The 15,694-nt window shown below is 39.8% G+C and overlaps 1 protein-coding gene across 3 annotated transcripts in view; it reads left to right on the forward strand.

Moving 5' to 3' along the window:
* Nucleotides 1-15,665, forward strand: part of LOC117450950 (mitochondrial import inner membrane translocase subunit tim16-like) — a 112,625-nt gene extending 96,960 nt beyond the window's left edge. The window contains exons 10-31 of one of the 3 annotated variants that reach the window (XM_034088991.1): nt 1,679-1,733; nt 1,994-2,051; nt 2,144-2,289; nt 2,383-2,481; nt 2,723-2,821; nt 2,980-3,133; nt 3,367-3,542; nt 3,914-4,022; nt 4,291-4,377; nt 4,489-4,631; nt 4,763-4,867; nt 5,258-5,343; nt 5,439-5,580; nt 5,674-5,763; nt 5,910-6,026; nt 6,159-6,294; nt 6,393-6,484; nt 6,963-7,049; nt 10,723-10,807; nt 12,051-12,190; nt 14,226-14,291; nt 15,492-15,665. In XM_034088991.1, the coding sequence (XP_033944882.1) occupies nt 1,679-1,733; nt 1,994-2,051; nt 2,144-2,289; nt 2,383-2,481; nt 2,723-2,821; nt 2,980-3,133; nt 3,367-3,542; nt 3,914-4,022; nt 4,291-4,377; nt 4,489-4,631; nt 4,763-4,867; nt 5,258-5,343; nt 5,439-5,580; nt 5,674-5,763; nt 5,910-6,026; nt 6,159-6,294; nt 6,393-6,484; nt 6,963-7,049; nt 10,723-10,807; nt 12,051-12,190; nt 14,226-14,291; nt 15,492-15,566 (2,347 nt within the window). In that variant the 3' untranslated portion in view covers nt 15,567-15,665. Of the gene's footprint in view, nt 1-1,678; nt 1,734-1,993; nt 2,052-2,143; nt 2,290-2,382; nt 2,482-2,722; nt 2,822-2,979; nt 3,134-3,366; nt 3,543-3,913; nt 4,023-4,290; nt 4,378-4,488; nt 4,632-4,762; nt 4,868-5,257; nt 5,344-5,438; nt 5,581-5,673; nt 5,764-5,909; nt 6,027-6,158; nt 6,295-6,392; nt 6,485-6,962; nt 7,050-7,847; nt 9,694-10,165; nt 10,261-10,722; nt 10,808-12,050; nt 12,191-14,225; nt 14,292-15,491 lie in introns of those variants that run through there. The other 2 variants (XM_034088988.1, XM_034088990.1) reach the window with 2 other exon arrangements.
* Nucleotides 15,666-15,694: the final 29 nt, after the last annotated feature.

The following is a 15,694-nucleotide window of genomic DNA, read 5'->3' on the forward strand; positions in this document are numbered from 1 at the left end:
ACAATGGTGTAAAGCTTTAAAACCCATCACCTGGAGAAATATGGTTCTCTAAAGATTTTGGTTGGAGCAAAACAATAACATGGCATTAAAAGTTAAAGATGTGAAGTTACCCATCTTTAGAGATATCTATGTCTGTTCTTCCTTTCGTAAGATCAATACAATTCATATTTAAAGTCTTTTGAAACTTTGCCCCAAAAATAAATGAAAAATACCTTTAGCCCACATGCAGTAAACAAAGTAATATTACATTTCTCTAGACCATTTCCACTTGATAGGTTAGTGTTTTTGTTTTCCCAGTCTTAACACACGTTCAGTTGTTTCTTGAATCAAAAGATTCAAATGAAAACGATATGGAGATTCTTCTCATTGTAGTTCGGAAAAATCTGTCAACCCAACAAAAAGATGTGAGCTATTAAACCACAGACTCGTGGCAGACCGGTTGTCAGTGTCTGACAGTGACCCTGAACTTGTGTAGGTTTGTTGGAAAATCTTCCTCTGTTTTCATGCAAATCCACTGCTAACACACAGACACACACTCCCTCAGTCTGTCACTCTGTACACAGTAAACAGCATTGCGTGTCACCATGCCAGTTGCTTAAGATACCCAAGTGAAGTCTGTCATTATATTGTCATACTTGGAGCATTACATCACCAGTCTGTCACTCTCTAGAATAGCAGCATTACACAAGGTCGTCATCATAAGCCAATCACTGGAGCTTCAATGAGCCCGTCTGGGATGTGAAGTGGTCCGATCAGTCGCCATGCTGTCCTTTTTTGCTGTCTGTGAAACAACACAGCATGCTGACTGTGGATAAACTGAGAGACTTACAGTATGAAGGAGAGGATTTGTCAGTGTTTGTGAAAGAATGCCTCTGTTTAAGCCAATATTTCCTGTTTGGATTGTTTTCTGCGGCCAGTCGTGCGTCCCCCCATTGAGTTTAAAGCTCATTCAGTTTCCTTATCCCCCAATCCCCTTACCTCAAATCACAAGAGGAGAAGGTGACCGTGGCTTTGTAAGGAGATGCTGGATCTAGAGCCTGATCAACAGAAAATGGTCAGCTACTATATTGCTATTTGAATTTGTTTTAGTGTTATTTATTAAGCAGACCATTCTCTCATTGAGTCGCCTTTGATGATTTGTCAATGCAATAATACATTGAATCTGTCACCTTTGGCTTAAGGAAACTATGATGGGATTTGTATCCTTTTCTGGACTACAATGCATCAATTAATAAAAGACATTCGGAGTAGTTTAAGTAGCAAGAAAAAGCTATTTTTTTGTTTGCCTTGACTCTGTTTATCCACGACTATGTATCCATCTTAAAACCTATTCCTCAGAGGTTTTAGCAACTGTTTTTGATAATAACCATTTTAGATGTTATTGTGAAAATGATAGCCACTAAGGAAAATGAATGAGTGAGTGTGACTGAGTTTGATTCTGCATTTGTTTAACTGCGGTTTTTTTTCCCAACTGTTTTCCAAACCTGCAATTAAAGACCAGTGGAAAAAAAACATTGAACTTTTTGCCCTAAAATTGGGTACACGGCTCCATCTAGTGGCACCTTTGTAAAACCTCAACCCGACAGACCCTCTGACATACAGTATTAGAATGTGTACTTTTACATCAATGTGCTGTTTGTGAACATCCATTGAACGTCTCTTGTCTCTCTGCCTTCAGGATGGTGATCCCTCTGTACGATGATGACACTGGTCTGCTTGTACTGGCTGGCACGGTGAGTTGCAGAATAACACCTCTCGTTTTGGCCTTTGAAAACTTTGAGGAATGGGTTAGATATTAATTATTTATGTCTGAAATGTTTTTGTGTAGTCAAGTCACAAATCAGGAGTTCAGCAGTCTGTGTACTTTGAAGGTCAACTGCAATACTGCAATACATATTTTACCTCAGGACATGAACTAATGTATGTCTCTGATTTACTATCACTATGTCATGCTGTGCAGTGTATGATTTAATGATGTGTTCTTCTCGTACAGGGGGACTCTGCGGTGGATTGCTTTGAAGTTTCTACCTCTGAGCCTTTCCTCTCTCAAGGTAAAGCATCAAAACATTCAGATGATAACAGTGTTCCCTGCAGGTGTCTGATTCCTCTCTTTCTTTCTTGTATGTACATTTTATTTCTGTAGTGAGCCACTGTCTGACTGACATGTCAACACGAGGAGTTGCCATGGTACCCAAGCTGGCGTTGGATGTCTTGTCCTGCGAGGTGATGCAAGTGCTTCAGCTGACGGACAACTGCATCGTGCCAATCAGCTACCAAGTCCCCCGCAAGGTGTGTAAGCAGAGAAATGACCGACACATAGAGCCGATTGATAACATTAATAAGTGATATTGACCTTTGTTTCGGTGCTGCATTGTTTTCCAGCACACAGGCCAGGAGTTTCATGACGATCTTTATCCAGATACAGTCGGCACAACTCCAGCCATGTCTGCTGAGGAGTGGTGGAAGGGCGGGAACAAGCAGGTAAGAGAGCTTCACTCTCAACACGCCTCAAAGAATTCCCTAATCTTAATGTCTGTTCTCTTCTTTATATTACATTTATTTGAAATACAACTATCCATGATGTACAAATCTGTGTTAGTAAAAGGTATATTTAGCATTTATAGCTATGTTTTGTTTTGTTATTATTATTTACCAAACTCGTGCATTTTCCCAGTATGGGATCGTTTGACCTTTGATCTGTTTACCTTCCGTTTGTCCTCAGGTGGAGAAAGTCAGCCTCAACCCAGACAAACAGCCCAAACTAAAAGCTCCACCCGCAAAACAGGTGGCAGCAAAGCTGATCAGTGGGGGGAGCAAGGAGGTAGAATTTTTTTTATTTATTATAATGTCTTGCATTTGTTTCACTATGTTTCACTCACTATTCTTTAGAAATAACGGTATTTATAGATGATCACACTCTCAAATTGGGGGTAATCCTTTTTGATGTGACAAGTTAACAGCCGTTCTGCTGTTCTCCAGGACCCGGCACGTGGCTCCACCTCCAGCAGTCCTCTGAGCACCCCCAGCAGCAGCGCCCCGTCCCGCTCCCCATCCTCCACCTCCGGACTCTCCTCAGGCTTCCTGCCCAGCCCCAGTCCCAGCCAGAGCACCAAGGCCATCCAGAGCATGCTGGGTATAAACACACACACACACACACACACACACACACACACACACACACACACACACACACACACACACACACACACACACACACACACACACACACACACACACACACACACACACACACACACACACACACACACACACACACACACAATATATGTCTTTATAGTGATTTGTTAATAACAATATTGTATTATAAGTGACAAAGCACTTGATTGAGAATGAATTCTGATTCAGGGCCGACCTCCAAGTTCCGTCACATCCAGGGTGCGATGATGCACCGGGACACATACATCACCAACCTGCGTGGCCTCAACCTGACCACACCCGGGGAGTCTGACGGCTTCTGTGTGAACAGCCAACGCATGGCGGTGCCCCTCGCCATCTCCGGAGGCCAGATCGGCATTTTTGAGGTACGGCATCAACTTAAAGCTCACCTATCATGCTATTTTTAGGCAATGACATAGGTATCAGATATATACAAATATATAAAAAACATGTCTATGAAGTGGTTTGCTCAAAATACCAAACAGATCACCCATTCTAGCCATGCCTCATATCCCTCCGTTTCAGCCCTGTTACTAAAGTGCTGATTCGGGGTATAAAGATTTTTAAAAATCATCTATCATTTTGCATGATCGATCCCCTTTAAGATTGCATTCAAAAACAGTGGTTGGTCTCCATGTTGAGTGTCTCTTTTTCTTTGTACTTCAACTACTTTAGAAAATGTGGCCAATGTCTACTTTACGTTTATGAGTGATTGTGTTCCCTCTTCTCCCCTCAGCGCTCTCAGCCTGGCAGGATTCCTGACACAGCCCTGCCAACCATCCAAAACTCAGTGAATGTGGTCGACCTCTCCTGGGACCCCTTTAACACACACCGGCTTGCCGTGGGTGAGTGGAACGATTGATTGATTTTTATTTGTATTTAATAAAAGTTAAAACAATGCACTGTAGTCATCAAAAACATTTACATGTAAATATAATAGATAAGGAATTAAGTTTGAATGATTTCCTTTTGGTAGTAAGAAATAATGAATAAAGTACTTGGGTACATGCATGTACTTTCTATTGCTGGATTGAGGATAGTTGTATTACTTTGTTGTTTTATTGTCTGTTGTGTGGGAGTTTAATTGGACATGTGTCTCTCTGTCGGTGCTAGCGTGTGATGATGCAAAGATCCGGGTGTGGCAGGTACCAGAGGGGGGGCTGAAAGAGACCCTGACCGAGCCTGAGGTCATCATGCAAGGTAGGACTTACTGGAACCAGTTGTATCTATAATTGATTGTTGATTGTCAGGCCAGACATACAACAGTCAAAACAAGTGAAGTTGATTGACAGTTCCTGTGACCCCTCTTAGGCCACACGGAGAAGATTTACTCCATCAAGTTCCACCCTCTGGCCAGCGGACTCCTGGCGTCTTCATCCTACGATCTCTCAGTCAGACTGTGGAACCTGGAGAGCGGAGAACAGGTCAAACTCCTCACCGGACACCAAGACCAGGTGGGGGACCGAGAGTCACGCCTTGACCTAATCTTGGAAAACAAAACTCAATAAGCAAAATGTAACGGAAGTAATTAGTTACTAGATCAAGTCTGACCTTCTTCTTTCTTGTTTACTCTTCATTTGTTCAGATCTTCGCCATGGCGTGGAGCCCAGATGGAAAGCTCCTGGCCACAGTGTGCAAAGACGGAAAAGTTCGCATCTATGACCCTCGCAAGTCAACTGCACCTGTTCAGGTATGTACTACACATTGGAGATTATATGAGAGTAACATTAAAATGACATTAAATGAGTATTGTGAAAATGGTGAAACACACGTCTTTTACTCTGCAGCTCTATGCATACATTTTTCAAGTATTTTATGCCACTATTTAGATCCATGCTAATAGGTGGATAAACATTGTTTTGTCATTATTTAAAAGCTATTTTAGTTCAGATTTGTTTGTTTGTTTGTTTTTGTGTTTGTCATTAATGTGGTACTAAAACAGTAAGATGCCTATAAAATGAATCTAAAGTAACTAAGAATGTCTTAGAGGCATTGGCAACAAGGAAGCAATGCATTGCAGTGGTAAAGGTTTTTGTGTGTCATAAACTAATATAATGTATTCTCTAACCCTCTCTTCAAGGAGGGCCCGGGTCCTGAGGGCCACAGGGGGGCTCGTGCAGTCTGGGTGTGTGAGGGCAAGTACCTCTTGGTGTCAGGATTTGACAGGTACTGCACATGGCAAAGTCTTTGTGTCATAAAGCAAACAAAAATACATACATAATATATATATTTACTGACTCCTCCCTGTTGTCCTCCCTCAGCCGCAGTGAGCGAGTCCTCTGCCTGTACTCTGCTCACTCCCTGTCCTCTGGAGCTATAGCCAGCACCTCTATATCCATCTCCCCCTCTACTCTCATCCCTTTCTACGACCCCGACACCAGCGTGGTCATCCTCACTGCAAAGGTAAGCAAACTAAATATAGTTATATACGAAGTTCAGTTTTAAAATCTAAAAACATAAGAGTTAGATGTAACATGTGTGTTTATCTTTTTACAGGGTGATACCAGAGTGCACATTTATGAGGTGGTCCCTGAAGAGCCGTACTTTATGGAGTGCAGCAGTTTTAACTCTCCGGAGCCACACAAGGTGATGAGCTCAACTCCTTATCTTTCATTCTAGTTTATCTGTCTGACACAATACATCTGCATATGATACCCTTCTTTAAACCATGCCATGTTTGTAATATTGCGTGTGATGCTAAACTTCACTTCCTGATTGTTTCCTGTTTGCAGGGTTTGGCTTTCCTGCCAAAGAAGGAGTGTAACGTGCGTGATGTGGAGATCGCTGTAGGACTGCTGCTCAACAAGACCACCATAGAGCCGGTGGCCTTCAGAGTGCCACGGGTCAAGGTGAGACAACTGCACCACCTAGTGGATTAACACTGCATACTTTCCCTCTTGGTGGTTGTTTCTTATAAATGGTTATTGCTTAAATTATAGAATGTATGAATAACTCTGTGTGTGTGACTTTTCGGTCTGCAGAAAGAGTTTTTCCAGGACGATGTGTACACAGAGACAGCCGTCTGTTGGGAAGCAGCTCTGACCGCCTCTGCCTGGCTGTCTGGATCCAACGGCCAACACAAGAAGATCAGCCTAAAGCCCAAAGACATGACCCCAGGTGAGGACACAGACTTACAGTATGAAAACCATGTGACCTGGTCTAACAAGTTTCTACATGGTGGAAGACCCTTATCAATGTGTGGTTTTCTATTGCAGTGAGTGAGGCTCCCAAAGAAGCTCCAGTTAAGAAATACATGCCCTCATCTTTCTACCTGGAGGAGAAGACTGATGAACAGAAGAAAGAGGAGGTGAGGATGAGCTGAATGTAGTATATCAGTCATCTATTGTGCTTTATATTCTCTTATCCTTTTATATGCAAACAAACAAGACTGCATTCAAGACGGATAATAAAAAAGAAATGTGTCAGTAGAGGTCAAGAATCCGGCGGCTTAAGCTCTCTTAATAGAAAGCAAACTATAACAAAACAACTAAGCTTAATAAAACATTATTAAGAAAAAGACAAAAATCTAAATTAAAAATGAATGCAAAAACGATACAGGAAAAGTGAAAGTTTGTAAAACGTTTACTTTGACTTTCCATATCTGTACACCACGATGTCTGAAGGAGTACTGGTTGGTTTTTGTTTTACAGAAACAAGGAGGGTGAAGATTATCAGCCTGCTTAGCATACATGATTATATGAATTGTATGAATACATGTTAGTTACTTAATAATTAAGGTAGTTATTTTTTCTGACCTGCTTTAACATTGTGTTTGTGTGGCCCAGCTGCTCAGTGCCATGGTGGCTAAGTTGGGGAACAGAGACGACCCGCTGCCACAGGAGTCCTTCCAGGGGGTCGAAGACGACGAGTGGGTGAGTGGATGAGATGGAAAGAAGGCTCCTCTCTAATGACAGACACTGATTACTGCACTTAAACACACTCTGATGCCATTATACCAGTTACATCAAATAAGCCCCTCTGCAGTAAAGCTACTCATTTGATTTCCCATGGAACTCAGTTTTTCTCAAGTATTTGTTGATTCAACAGTATTTGGGGATACAGTGAGTGTTTTATGAAAATGTTTAAGGTTGTATTTAGGAGGGGATTTATGTTAGTGTTATCTACCTTTTTTTTTAGCACCAGATCATAACTTCACATTTGCAAAGACTTCTTGAAGTTGGCTGTCTTTAGCAACTCAAAATACGTTATGATTGATAAATATGGACATTCATACATATCATATATTAATATCAAACTATCACGATCATTATCAACGTTTTTATACTTTTAGTTTATGGGTTGGGTTTTTTGAGAACATTGTTTCAGGAAAAATAAACATGTGAGGCTTTTTCTGGAATAGAGCGTTTTGGAATGAGTTAATTTCACTTTGTCCCTGTGTTTTAGTTATATAAAAGACAATATCAGTACATATGATGATATACATGTATGGAGACAAATGTTGGCTAAATCATAATAACTAAAATGTCACCATATCATCACAATGTGGTTCCACTGAAAACGATTAGTGTTTGACTGCGAAAACCCAGCTCGAGTACCTGAGTTATTAAAGAGCTTAACATCAGACACTAAGGACCCAATGAGGTATTAAGGTTATGCAAATGTAATGTTTTGAATCCCTCTTTTCTAACTGTGGCTGTTGTGTTGTTTAGGATGACTAGAAGAGACGCCATCTTGCTTCGGTTCAATGAGAGACCAACAGCGGAGAGGAGGGAAAAGATCGACTTTCGACTTACGTTGCCATTTGTGTGTTTGTGATGATGCCACCCACTTCCTCTGAGCTTAATCAGCTGACATCTCAGCATACTGCACGCACAAAGAGTACTGTACAATGTGAAAGTATTAACAATATAGGTGGGGGGAAATCACAGTAATGAAAACACCGTCTCATGGTAGTATGTATAACAGTATCTCTTAAAGTTTGGGAAATCAAATGTCACATTGTCTAGTTCAGTGTTCATCAAATCCAAATGCATGACATTTGATATGAATATCAATTTCAGCTGTAATTCTTAAATAAGTAATTCTGGGATCAATTGTTTGTTCTGGGAGTAATTGTTTTTTGATAATGTTTATGTCACACTACTTTCTGCGGAAATTCCACCTAAGAGCATAATACAATATTAACTATGAGAAAATAGTCCATTAAATCAAATCAGGACACTTCAAACCTATTTTAGTTCTAAGTCAGCACAAAGATAGTTAAACGGATGGCAATCATAGCAATAATACTTCTGCTTTATGTTACATTAGCTGTTATCTCACAGTGGTTGTACCGGACCAAACATACCTTTTTGTTGTAGTAAGTATTGGTTGCCATGGTTTAAGCATGAAAATACACTCAGTCATTCGCGAGATAAAAAATAATTGCCTCCTTGTGTGCCAGTCAGTTATTTTCTGATCCAGATACCAGGTTGTGTACCGTTGCATACAGAGTTGCTAACTGCACATTTACCTCCGCCGTGAACCACTGCTTGCTTTTATACTGGCCAGTCATATGAGAGTGATCAGTCACGATGTGTCCTTGAAAGATGTATTGCTGTTTATGATATCTATGAATAAGTGAATCATCACTTGTCTTCCTGTTCGATCAGGTGAACACACATGATCACTGTAACATGATCGAGCCTTCAGCAGCAAAAACACATCGAGGATACAACAGGGTCACCAGTGTTCATGTTTGGCCATGAACTGGAATTTCTTATGACAATAATATTAAAATCACTTTCCTTTCTGTTTGACAATATTAGAATAAAAGGCCATTTTAACAATGAGGTTTTTATGTTTTTGTACAAGTTAGATTTGAATGTTTTGCCATCTGGTAGTCTTATGAAAGTCTTATATGTAAGGGTTGAAGGTCAAATAAACTGGGAGTTGTTATGCATGTAAACCAAACCTCCTCTTGGGAGTATTTTAAAGGGGCCTTTGTATATTCAGAGATGATTATTTTCTTTCTCTTTTTTTGCTTTAAATCATGATCTTTGTTTGTTTTCAGACTGTTCAGGGACATTCCTGACTTAAATTAGCTAATTCTCATATCTAATGTTTACTAGTAAGGAGTCATGGTGGTGATTAGACATAACAGTATACAGTATTAATAACTTACAATGCAGCCATAACCAATATCATGTATTTTCCAATCAGGGCTACAGCAATATCGTCAAAAACCCAGGCTTGAACACACCATTTTATAACAACCTCTGATGGACTGGAAGAAAACAATTGTTTCTGCCATGCATGGTCGTGCACATCATGTTGTACAGGTGATCTGCAGGTGATATTGCCGTTTGTGTGATGTACGCTGTATGTGCTTGTGATTCTCGAATGCCATACTTGTAATATTGTATTGGATTAATATTGCCTTCCATTGTGTTCAAAAAATAACTTTCTTTTTATACAGTGGGTAAAGCATTGTGGATGTTCTGTCTGTAGTACTTGAGGGATTGTTTCTGGATTTGTTTCAATATTGTCTCACAATAAAGAAATGTAACTCACTAATGTGTGTCCTTATGTGATTAAGCCACCACGACAAGCATAGTGATTAGAATGAGAATGGCTTAAGTGAGTTTTAAGCCTGTAGGCATGATGATCATTTTGGAGACTTTGGTAAGGGCACACTAATATAAATAACAGCAGAAAAATAAATAAGTGCATGACTTTGTATTATTTAATGAAATAGTGTTTCAAAATGTTAATCAAATTAACATCTGTCCGTGGACAAACAAGGAAATAAGTAGGAGGATGATTTACATTTATAGTTCTTTATAATATAAATTCACACATACATCACTTACAATATATGTCCATATGCCAACGCCTTGAAATAAAATAAATGTTTTTTTTCTTTTGTCTTAGTTGACGTTTGTCAGTCAGTTAGTAAAAGTAGCTGCAGTTTGACCTCCCTGCCGCTAGATGTCAGTATTATAAAAGTCGCTGTTCACCGGGTTTATCTTGTACTCTCGATGTCTCCTTGAACTTTGACCCTGCACTAACCTTCATTGACGTACATGTGTGAAGATAGAAGCCGCACACAGTCCGGGGGACCTGTATAATACTGCAAAAATGGTAAAAATACCGTTAATAATGGTCGTGTTTACATTCCCATAGCTAAGATTAGTCAGTCAGCTAATGCTAGGTATCATGCGGCGTTGTGTGGCTGCTGTGTCTGTCGTAGCTTCTCCAATACAAATGCCTTAGGTAATGATGATCTGCCTCCTCTTCCATGGGACAATAATCATTTCATTTAGAGAGAAACTAATGTATGAAGATGTTTTATTAATGCATGTACAGTAGAACTGAGGCGCTGTCACACAGCTGTAATGAAGGTGTTCGCACCTGCAGACACTTCTTACCTCAACATTACATCAGCATAATGTTATATAGACTGATGTTGCACTCTGTAATGTGATTTACAAAACATGAGCATTACTGACTGACGTTCACCCTTTCCTTTCGTTCCCATAACTTTAAATTGGAAGGCTGCAAATTGATGTTTGTGATTTTTCTTTCCATTCATTTCCTGTGCAGGCTAGATATCTTGCACAGATCATCGTGATGGGAGTACAGGTGGTGGGACGTGCGTTTGCTCGTGCATTACAGCAAGAAATTGCAGGTATGGGCAAAATGTATTTTGTACTAGTGTACTAGTTTGTAACCTTGTATGGAAAATGACTGCAGAGACAAATGGATGATTCATCAGCACAGTCACAGTTTTGATAATTGAGGAAATGTCATGTATTTTCTGTGATTGACATAAATAAGGAAACATTGGAGTAAGCAAATAATTTAAACACTATACAACTGATGAGTATTTTATGCAGTTGTTCTGACATATTTACATATGAGTTTACACTTTACATTTATATCTAATTTAATATTCCATTCCCTACTCACTTCATGTAAATAATATCCTGCTTTATATTGTGTTAAAGGTGGGGTAGGTAATTTTGGAGAAACCAGCTCGAGTGCGCTAGAATTTGAAAATACACAGCCAGAAAAAATCAGAGCCCCTCCTCCAACACACACGGACCGTTCTTATTATACATCTACACAAACGTGCACATGACCAATGAGGGCACAGATGGAAGGCTGACAGGCAGGTAGGCCATCCAGTTATTTTAGGCAGGCCGGCTAAAATGATTGGTCGTGCTTTTTACAGTACTACGGCTTCCACAGATGACCATTTTTATGGATTTGTTCAGTTGTCAAAGCACTTAAGATAATTCATTGCTATCGGGATGTTAAGAGCATTCCATGGAATATAACAAAAAGTTTATCTCGAGCCGGTTTCTCAAACTTACCTACCCCACCTTTAACTGAAAATGTGCCCTTCAATAGTGTTTTATTGTCAGAGTTTAAAGATGTTTTATCTTCACGGTCTACTGTATATTTTCAACTTTGTAATGCTGTTTTAAATTCTATTTTGAGATATTTAAATTATAGAATTGGTTATTGCTACTTATATGCAATGCCTTGTATGTTTTTTATGCTGCTGCAAGGCAAACATTTCCCAATTTGGGATCAATAAAGTACATCTTATCTTATATGTATTACTATTGACTAATTGCCATCAAAATTAGATGCTTATAATATTATCAACAGTGTCATTAATATGATGTATGATGTTTTTAAAGCAAATGCTCTGGTCAATGATCTTTATGATTTGTTAAATGTTTGCAAAAACACACATTCCATCAAACTGAATGATCAAGTGCTGAAATGTGCTCCAGTGTTATGTACTGCATCAGATCAAACTTTAACTCTTAAGGATACTACAAGCTGCTCAGAATTTGGATAACAAGTGTAGAAAGATGATAAGAACATATCATTGATGCAAGTGTTGTGTTGTCTCACAGCCAGTCAGGCAGCAGCGCAGGCGAGGGGCAGTGCAGGTCAGCACTCTGCTGCAGCAGCCTCCAGCATCACCGGGATGAGCCTGCAAGAGGCGCAGCAAATCCTGAATATCTCTACACTCACCCCCGAGGAGATTCAGACGGTACACCACAACTCACACACTACTTTTCAGTTGTTCAGTTCACAAACATATGTATGATACTGAGCTGTAGAGCCATTAAGCTTTTTTAGTATGTAGTATTTACCATGTCATTATAGATTTTACCATTCATATAAAAATCTGTTTCATGTTTACGTTCATTCCATGTTTCTTCATCAGCCTAAACTCATAAAAACCTAGCTGTAGGGGAAACCGTTATAAACAGTAATTAATCAGCTTCTTAATAATATGATTGAAACGTTTTTGCCATCTCTTCCCCTCCTTTGGACTTAAAAGGTGGCCTGGTTGTTAAATATTGTTACCGTTTGTTACTCCTTACAAACTGATGGCTAAACACAGATTATTTGCTAAAGAAATGCAAAGTAGGTTTAGATACACAAGATTTAAAGGGGACCTATTTATTTTAGACAGTATCTGCCGGGTCCCACATGAGCAGGCATAAGCTCCGCCCCCTCTTCTTTCTTTTTTTGTAAAGCTTTATACCCCGAATGAGCACTTTAGTAACAGGAAGTGAAATAGAGGGATATGAGGCATGGCTAGAATGGGTGATCTGTTTGGTATTTTGAGCAAAACACTTCATAGACATGTTTTTTATATATCTGAGTCCTATGCTGTTGACTAAAACCTTTTAAAGTGGCAATATTTTGTTTAAGTTACTGTCTATTGTGAAATAGTGTGACATGATGGTGAATAAGCCTATGGCCCATTGATTAAAGTAAAGATATACTTATCTATCTGCAGTATCATGAACTGGCAGTCTGTGGCGACGCTTCCGCCTGTAATAAGATGTGGAGCTTCCACTTTACATTAAAAGCATTGAAACTGGCCGAACATGAGTTTACTTGTTTTGAAGTATCCCAAGGCAATGCAATGTGTTTGTCCGCTGGCTTGACACTGACTCAAAAATGCATCGCGGTTGTTTTCGGCATTTTTGACAGCGGATCAGTTTGAAATACTGCAGGGAGTAATGGAAGGAGAGTGAGCTGTTAGATGAAGAGCACACCTCCTCAGACAGGTAACCAAATACCAAAACGTTGGCAGACTCATGCTGTCTGCAGCATCATCACAAGGGGTGATTGAAAGAGTATATTGCCAGACTTCTTTATTTAAACAACAATGAATGGTTTTGTTGGCCAGAGCTTTCTAGGCCTATAGTATCAAGGCCATATTTCCATTTTCCACCATTTTAAACCAACCAGGACTTTTTCATAAGAAACTCTGTTAAACATGGTTTATTTAGTTAGTTATATGGCTATTATCATCATATTTATATACCTTCTGCTGTAACATTAGCCACGTTCACACGAAGTACTTTGCCGTACTTAGTTCCCAGCACTTCGTTTCCCTATGGAACTAAGAGCTGATCGCGTTCACACCGGAATAAGTTCCCTGAGGGAAGATAACGCAAATGAGCCGCTGACGTCACTTCGTCTTCTTCTGCTCTGGCAGGCCGCAAACAACTTCACGGCGTATACTGCCGCCCAAAGTCCCCGGCCGGAAGTCCCCGGAATTGGGGACTGGCTTCAGTAGAAGCTGCTGGGACTCCCAGCAGCTTCTACTGAAGCCTTCTGAGTAAATCGCCAGAACACCGACACCTCCTCATCTCCACCGCTCCCATGTTTTCTTTTGTGTTGCCATAAGTTAGTCTCTCTGCGTTTTGTGTGCTGGGCGAATGCTAATGCTAATAATGCTAATGCGAGGATAATAAAATGGCGGCTCTACAAAACATTTCAGAGTTTTACTGGGCGTGGTTTGCAATCGCCCAGCCAATCAGAACTGTGGTACTTTTTTCCCCCAGGAAAGTACCTGCTCTCAGCAGGCGCTAAAAATGGGGTGAGAAGTTCCCAGCACTTAGTTATTTTCTTGATGTGAACGCGACATCAGGGGTACTAACGGAACTAAACGCGAAAAGTTCGGGTGAAAAGTACTCGGTGTGAACGCGGCTAATGATCTGAAAAAATGTGTCGATTAATGTTTTTGCACTCTTTTTTTTAACAAAAATATGTATTTCTTCCAGAATTATGATCACCTTTTTAAAGTCAACGACAAGACAGTGGGCGGTTCATTTTATCTACAATCAAAAGTAAGTGTTCTCCATCTCAGCATGCTACACAAATGTTCTCAAATGTGTTCTAGAGTGGATGCCAAAATATAAAACAAGCACAATGACATAAAAAACAAATTGCACACTTTAGTTTTGGGAAGCAGAACAGTTGGTCATGATGAACGAGGCTTTCTCTTGTCCTGGCATTAAACAAATCACTCAGTTTTGCCCTGTTTATTTTGTAGCCCATGCAAACTAACATGTTTCCCTCTAAACCTGCAGTCCAGGTGGCCTAACCATGATAAGAAGTTGAATATTGGCATTCTCTGTGACAGTTCCGTACGCTACTTTTAGGATTTACTGACACCCTCTAAAGCTCTTGTGTTCATATTTCTTTATAACATGGCTTTAGTCATTTTAGTGTGTAAAAGATTATACGAAGATAGATGAAAACTGTTTTGAAGTTCTTTAAAGGGGACCTATCATGCAACATGGACTTTTTCATGTCTTTTATACATAAATATCTGTCCGTGGTGTGTCAGGAACTCACGAAGTGTCAGAAAACAAAACCCTCTCTCTTTTCCTCCGTACCCAAATCTATAAAAACGGGGGTTCAACGGAGCCGATCCAGATTTGCGTCCGATATGACGTAATATCGGAAATGTGGGCTGGCTTTACACCCACAGCCCTATATCAGAAACAATGCCTGACGTAATATGGTCTTTGTTTACATTAGCAATCATCGCTAACACTCAGAGCTAACCTGTACTGGAGAGAGCATGTGTAAAAAAGCAGGGAATAATAAAAGGAACTCACCTTGTGGTAAACCTGCAAAAGAAAAAATATTTGAGCTCTTTACTGTTTCAGAAGTAATCCTTGATGTGGTTTGGAACATGATATGGTGTTTAATCACAGCAGCATTTAGCTGAGTGTCTCGTAGAATTCTGAGCAGGCACAAGCTCCCCCTCCTCTTTTTTTTTTTTTTAAGCTAAGGACCCTGAAACCTGCAGTTCTCTAACAGGCCTGAAATAGAGGGATATGAGGGATGTCTAAAATGCATGATCTGTTTGATATTTTGAGAAAAACACATCATAGACATGTTTTTAATATATTTGTATATATCTGAGACCCATAATATATGCCTAAAAATAGCATGATAGGAGACCTTTAAATGCAATGATCACCTTTCTTCCTGTCTAATTGTCTTCTCTTTGACTTATTATCATTGTTTTTGTGCAGGTGGTCCGGGCTAAAGAGCGTCTAGACGAGGAAGTTAGTATTCAGACAGAACAACCGAATCGGAAATCACAGTAGAATACGGAAACATGAAGAGTCAAATTATGCTTAACCTTTCTTTCCCTTCCCCATCCTCTGTACATTATAACCAAATAAAAGCCTTCCTCTTTTTCTGTAGTCTTGACTTTGTCCCATTTTTTTGAGCA

This window comes from Pseudochaenichthys georgianus, chromosome 8, assembly GCF_902827115.2.
Source record: "Pseudochaenichthys georgianus chromosome 8, fPseGeo1.2, whole genome shotgun sequence".
In the NCBI taxonomy this organism is placed as follows: domain Eukaryota; kingdom Metazoa; phylum Chordata; class Actinopteri; order Perciformes; family Channichthyidae; genus Pseudochaenichthys; species Pseudochaenichthys georgianus.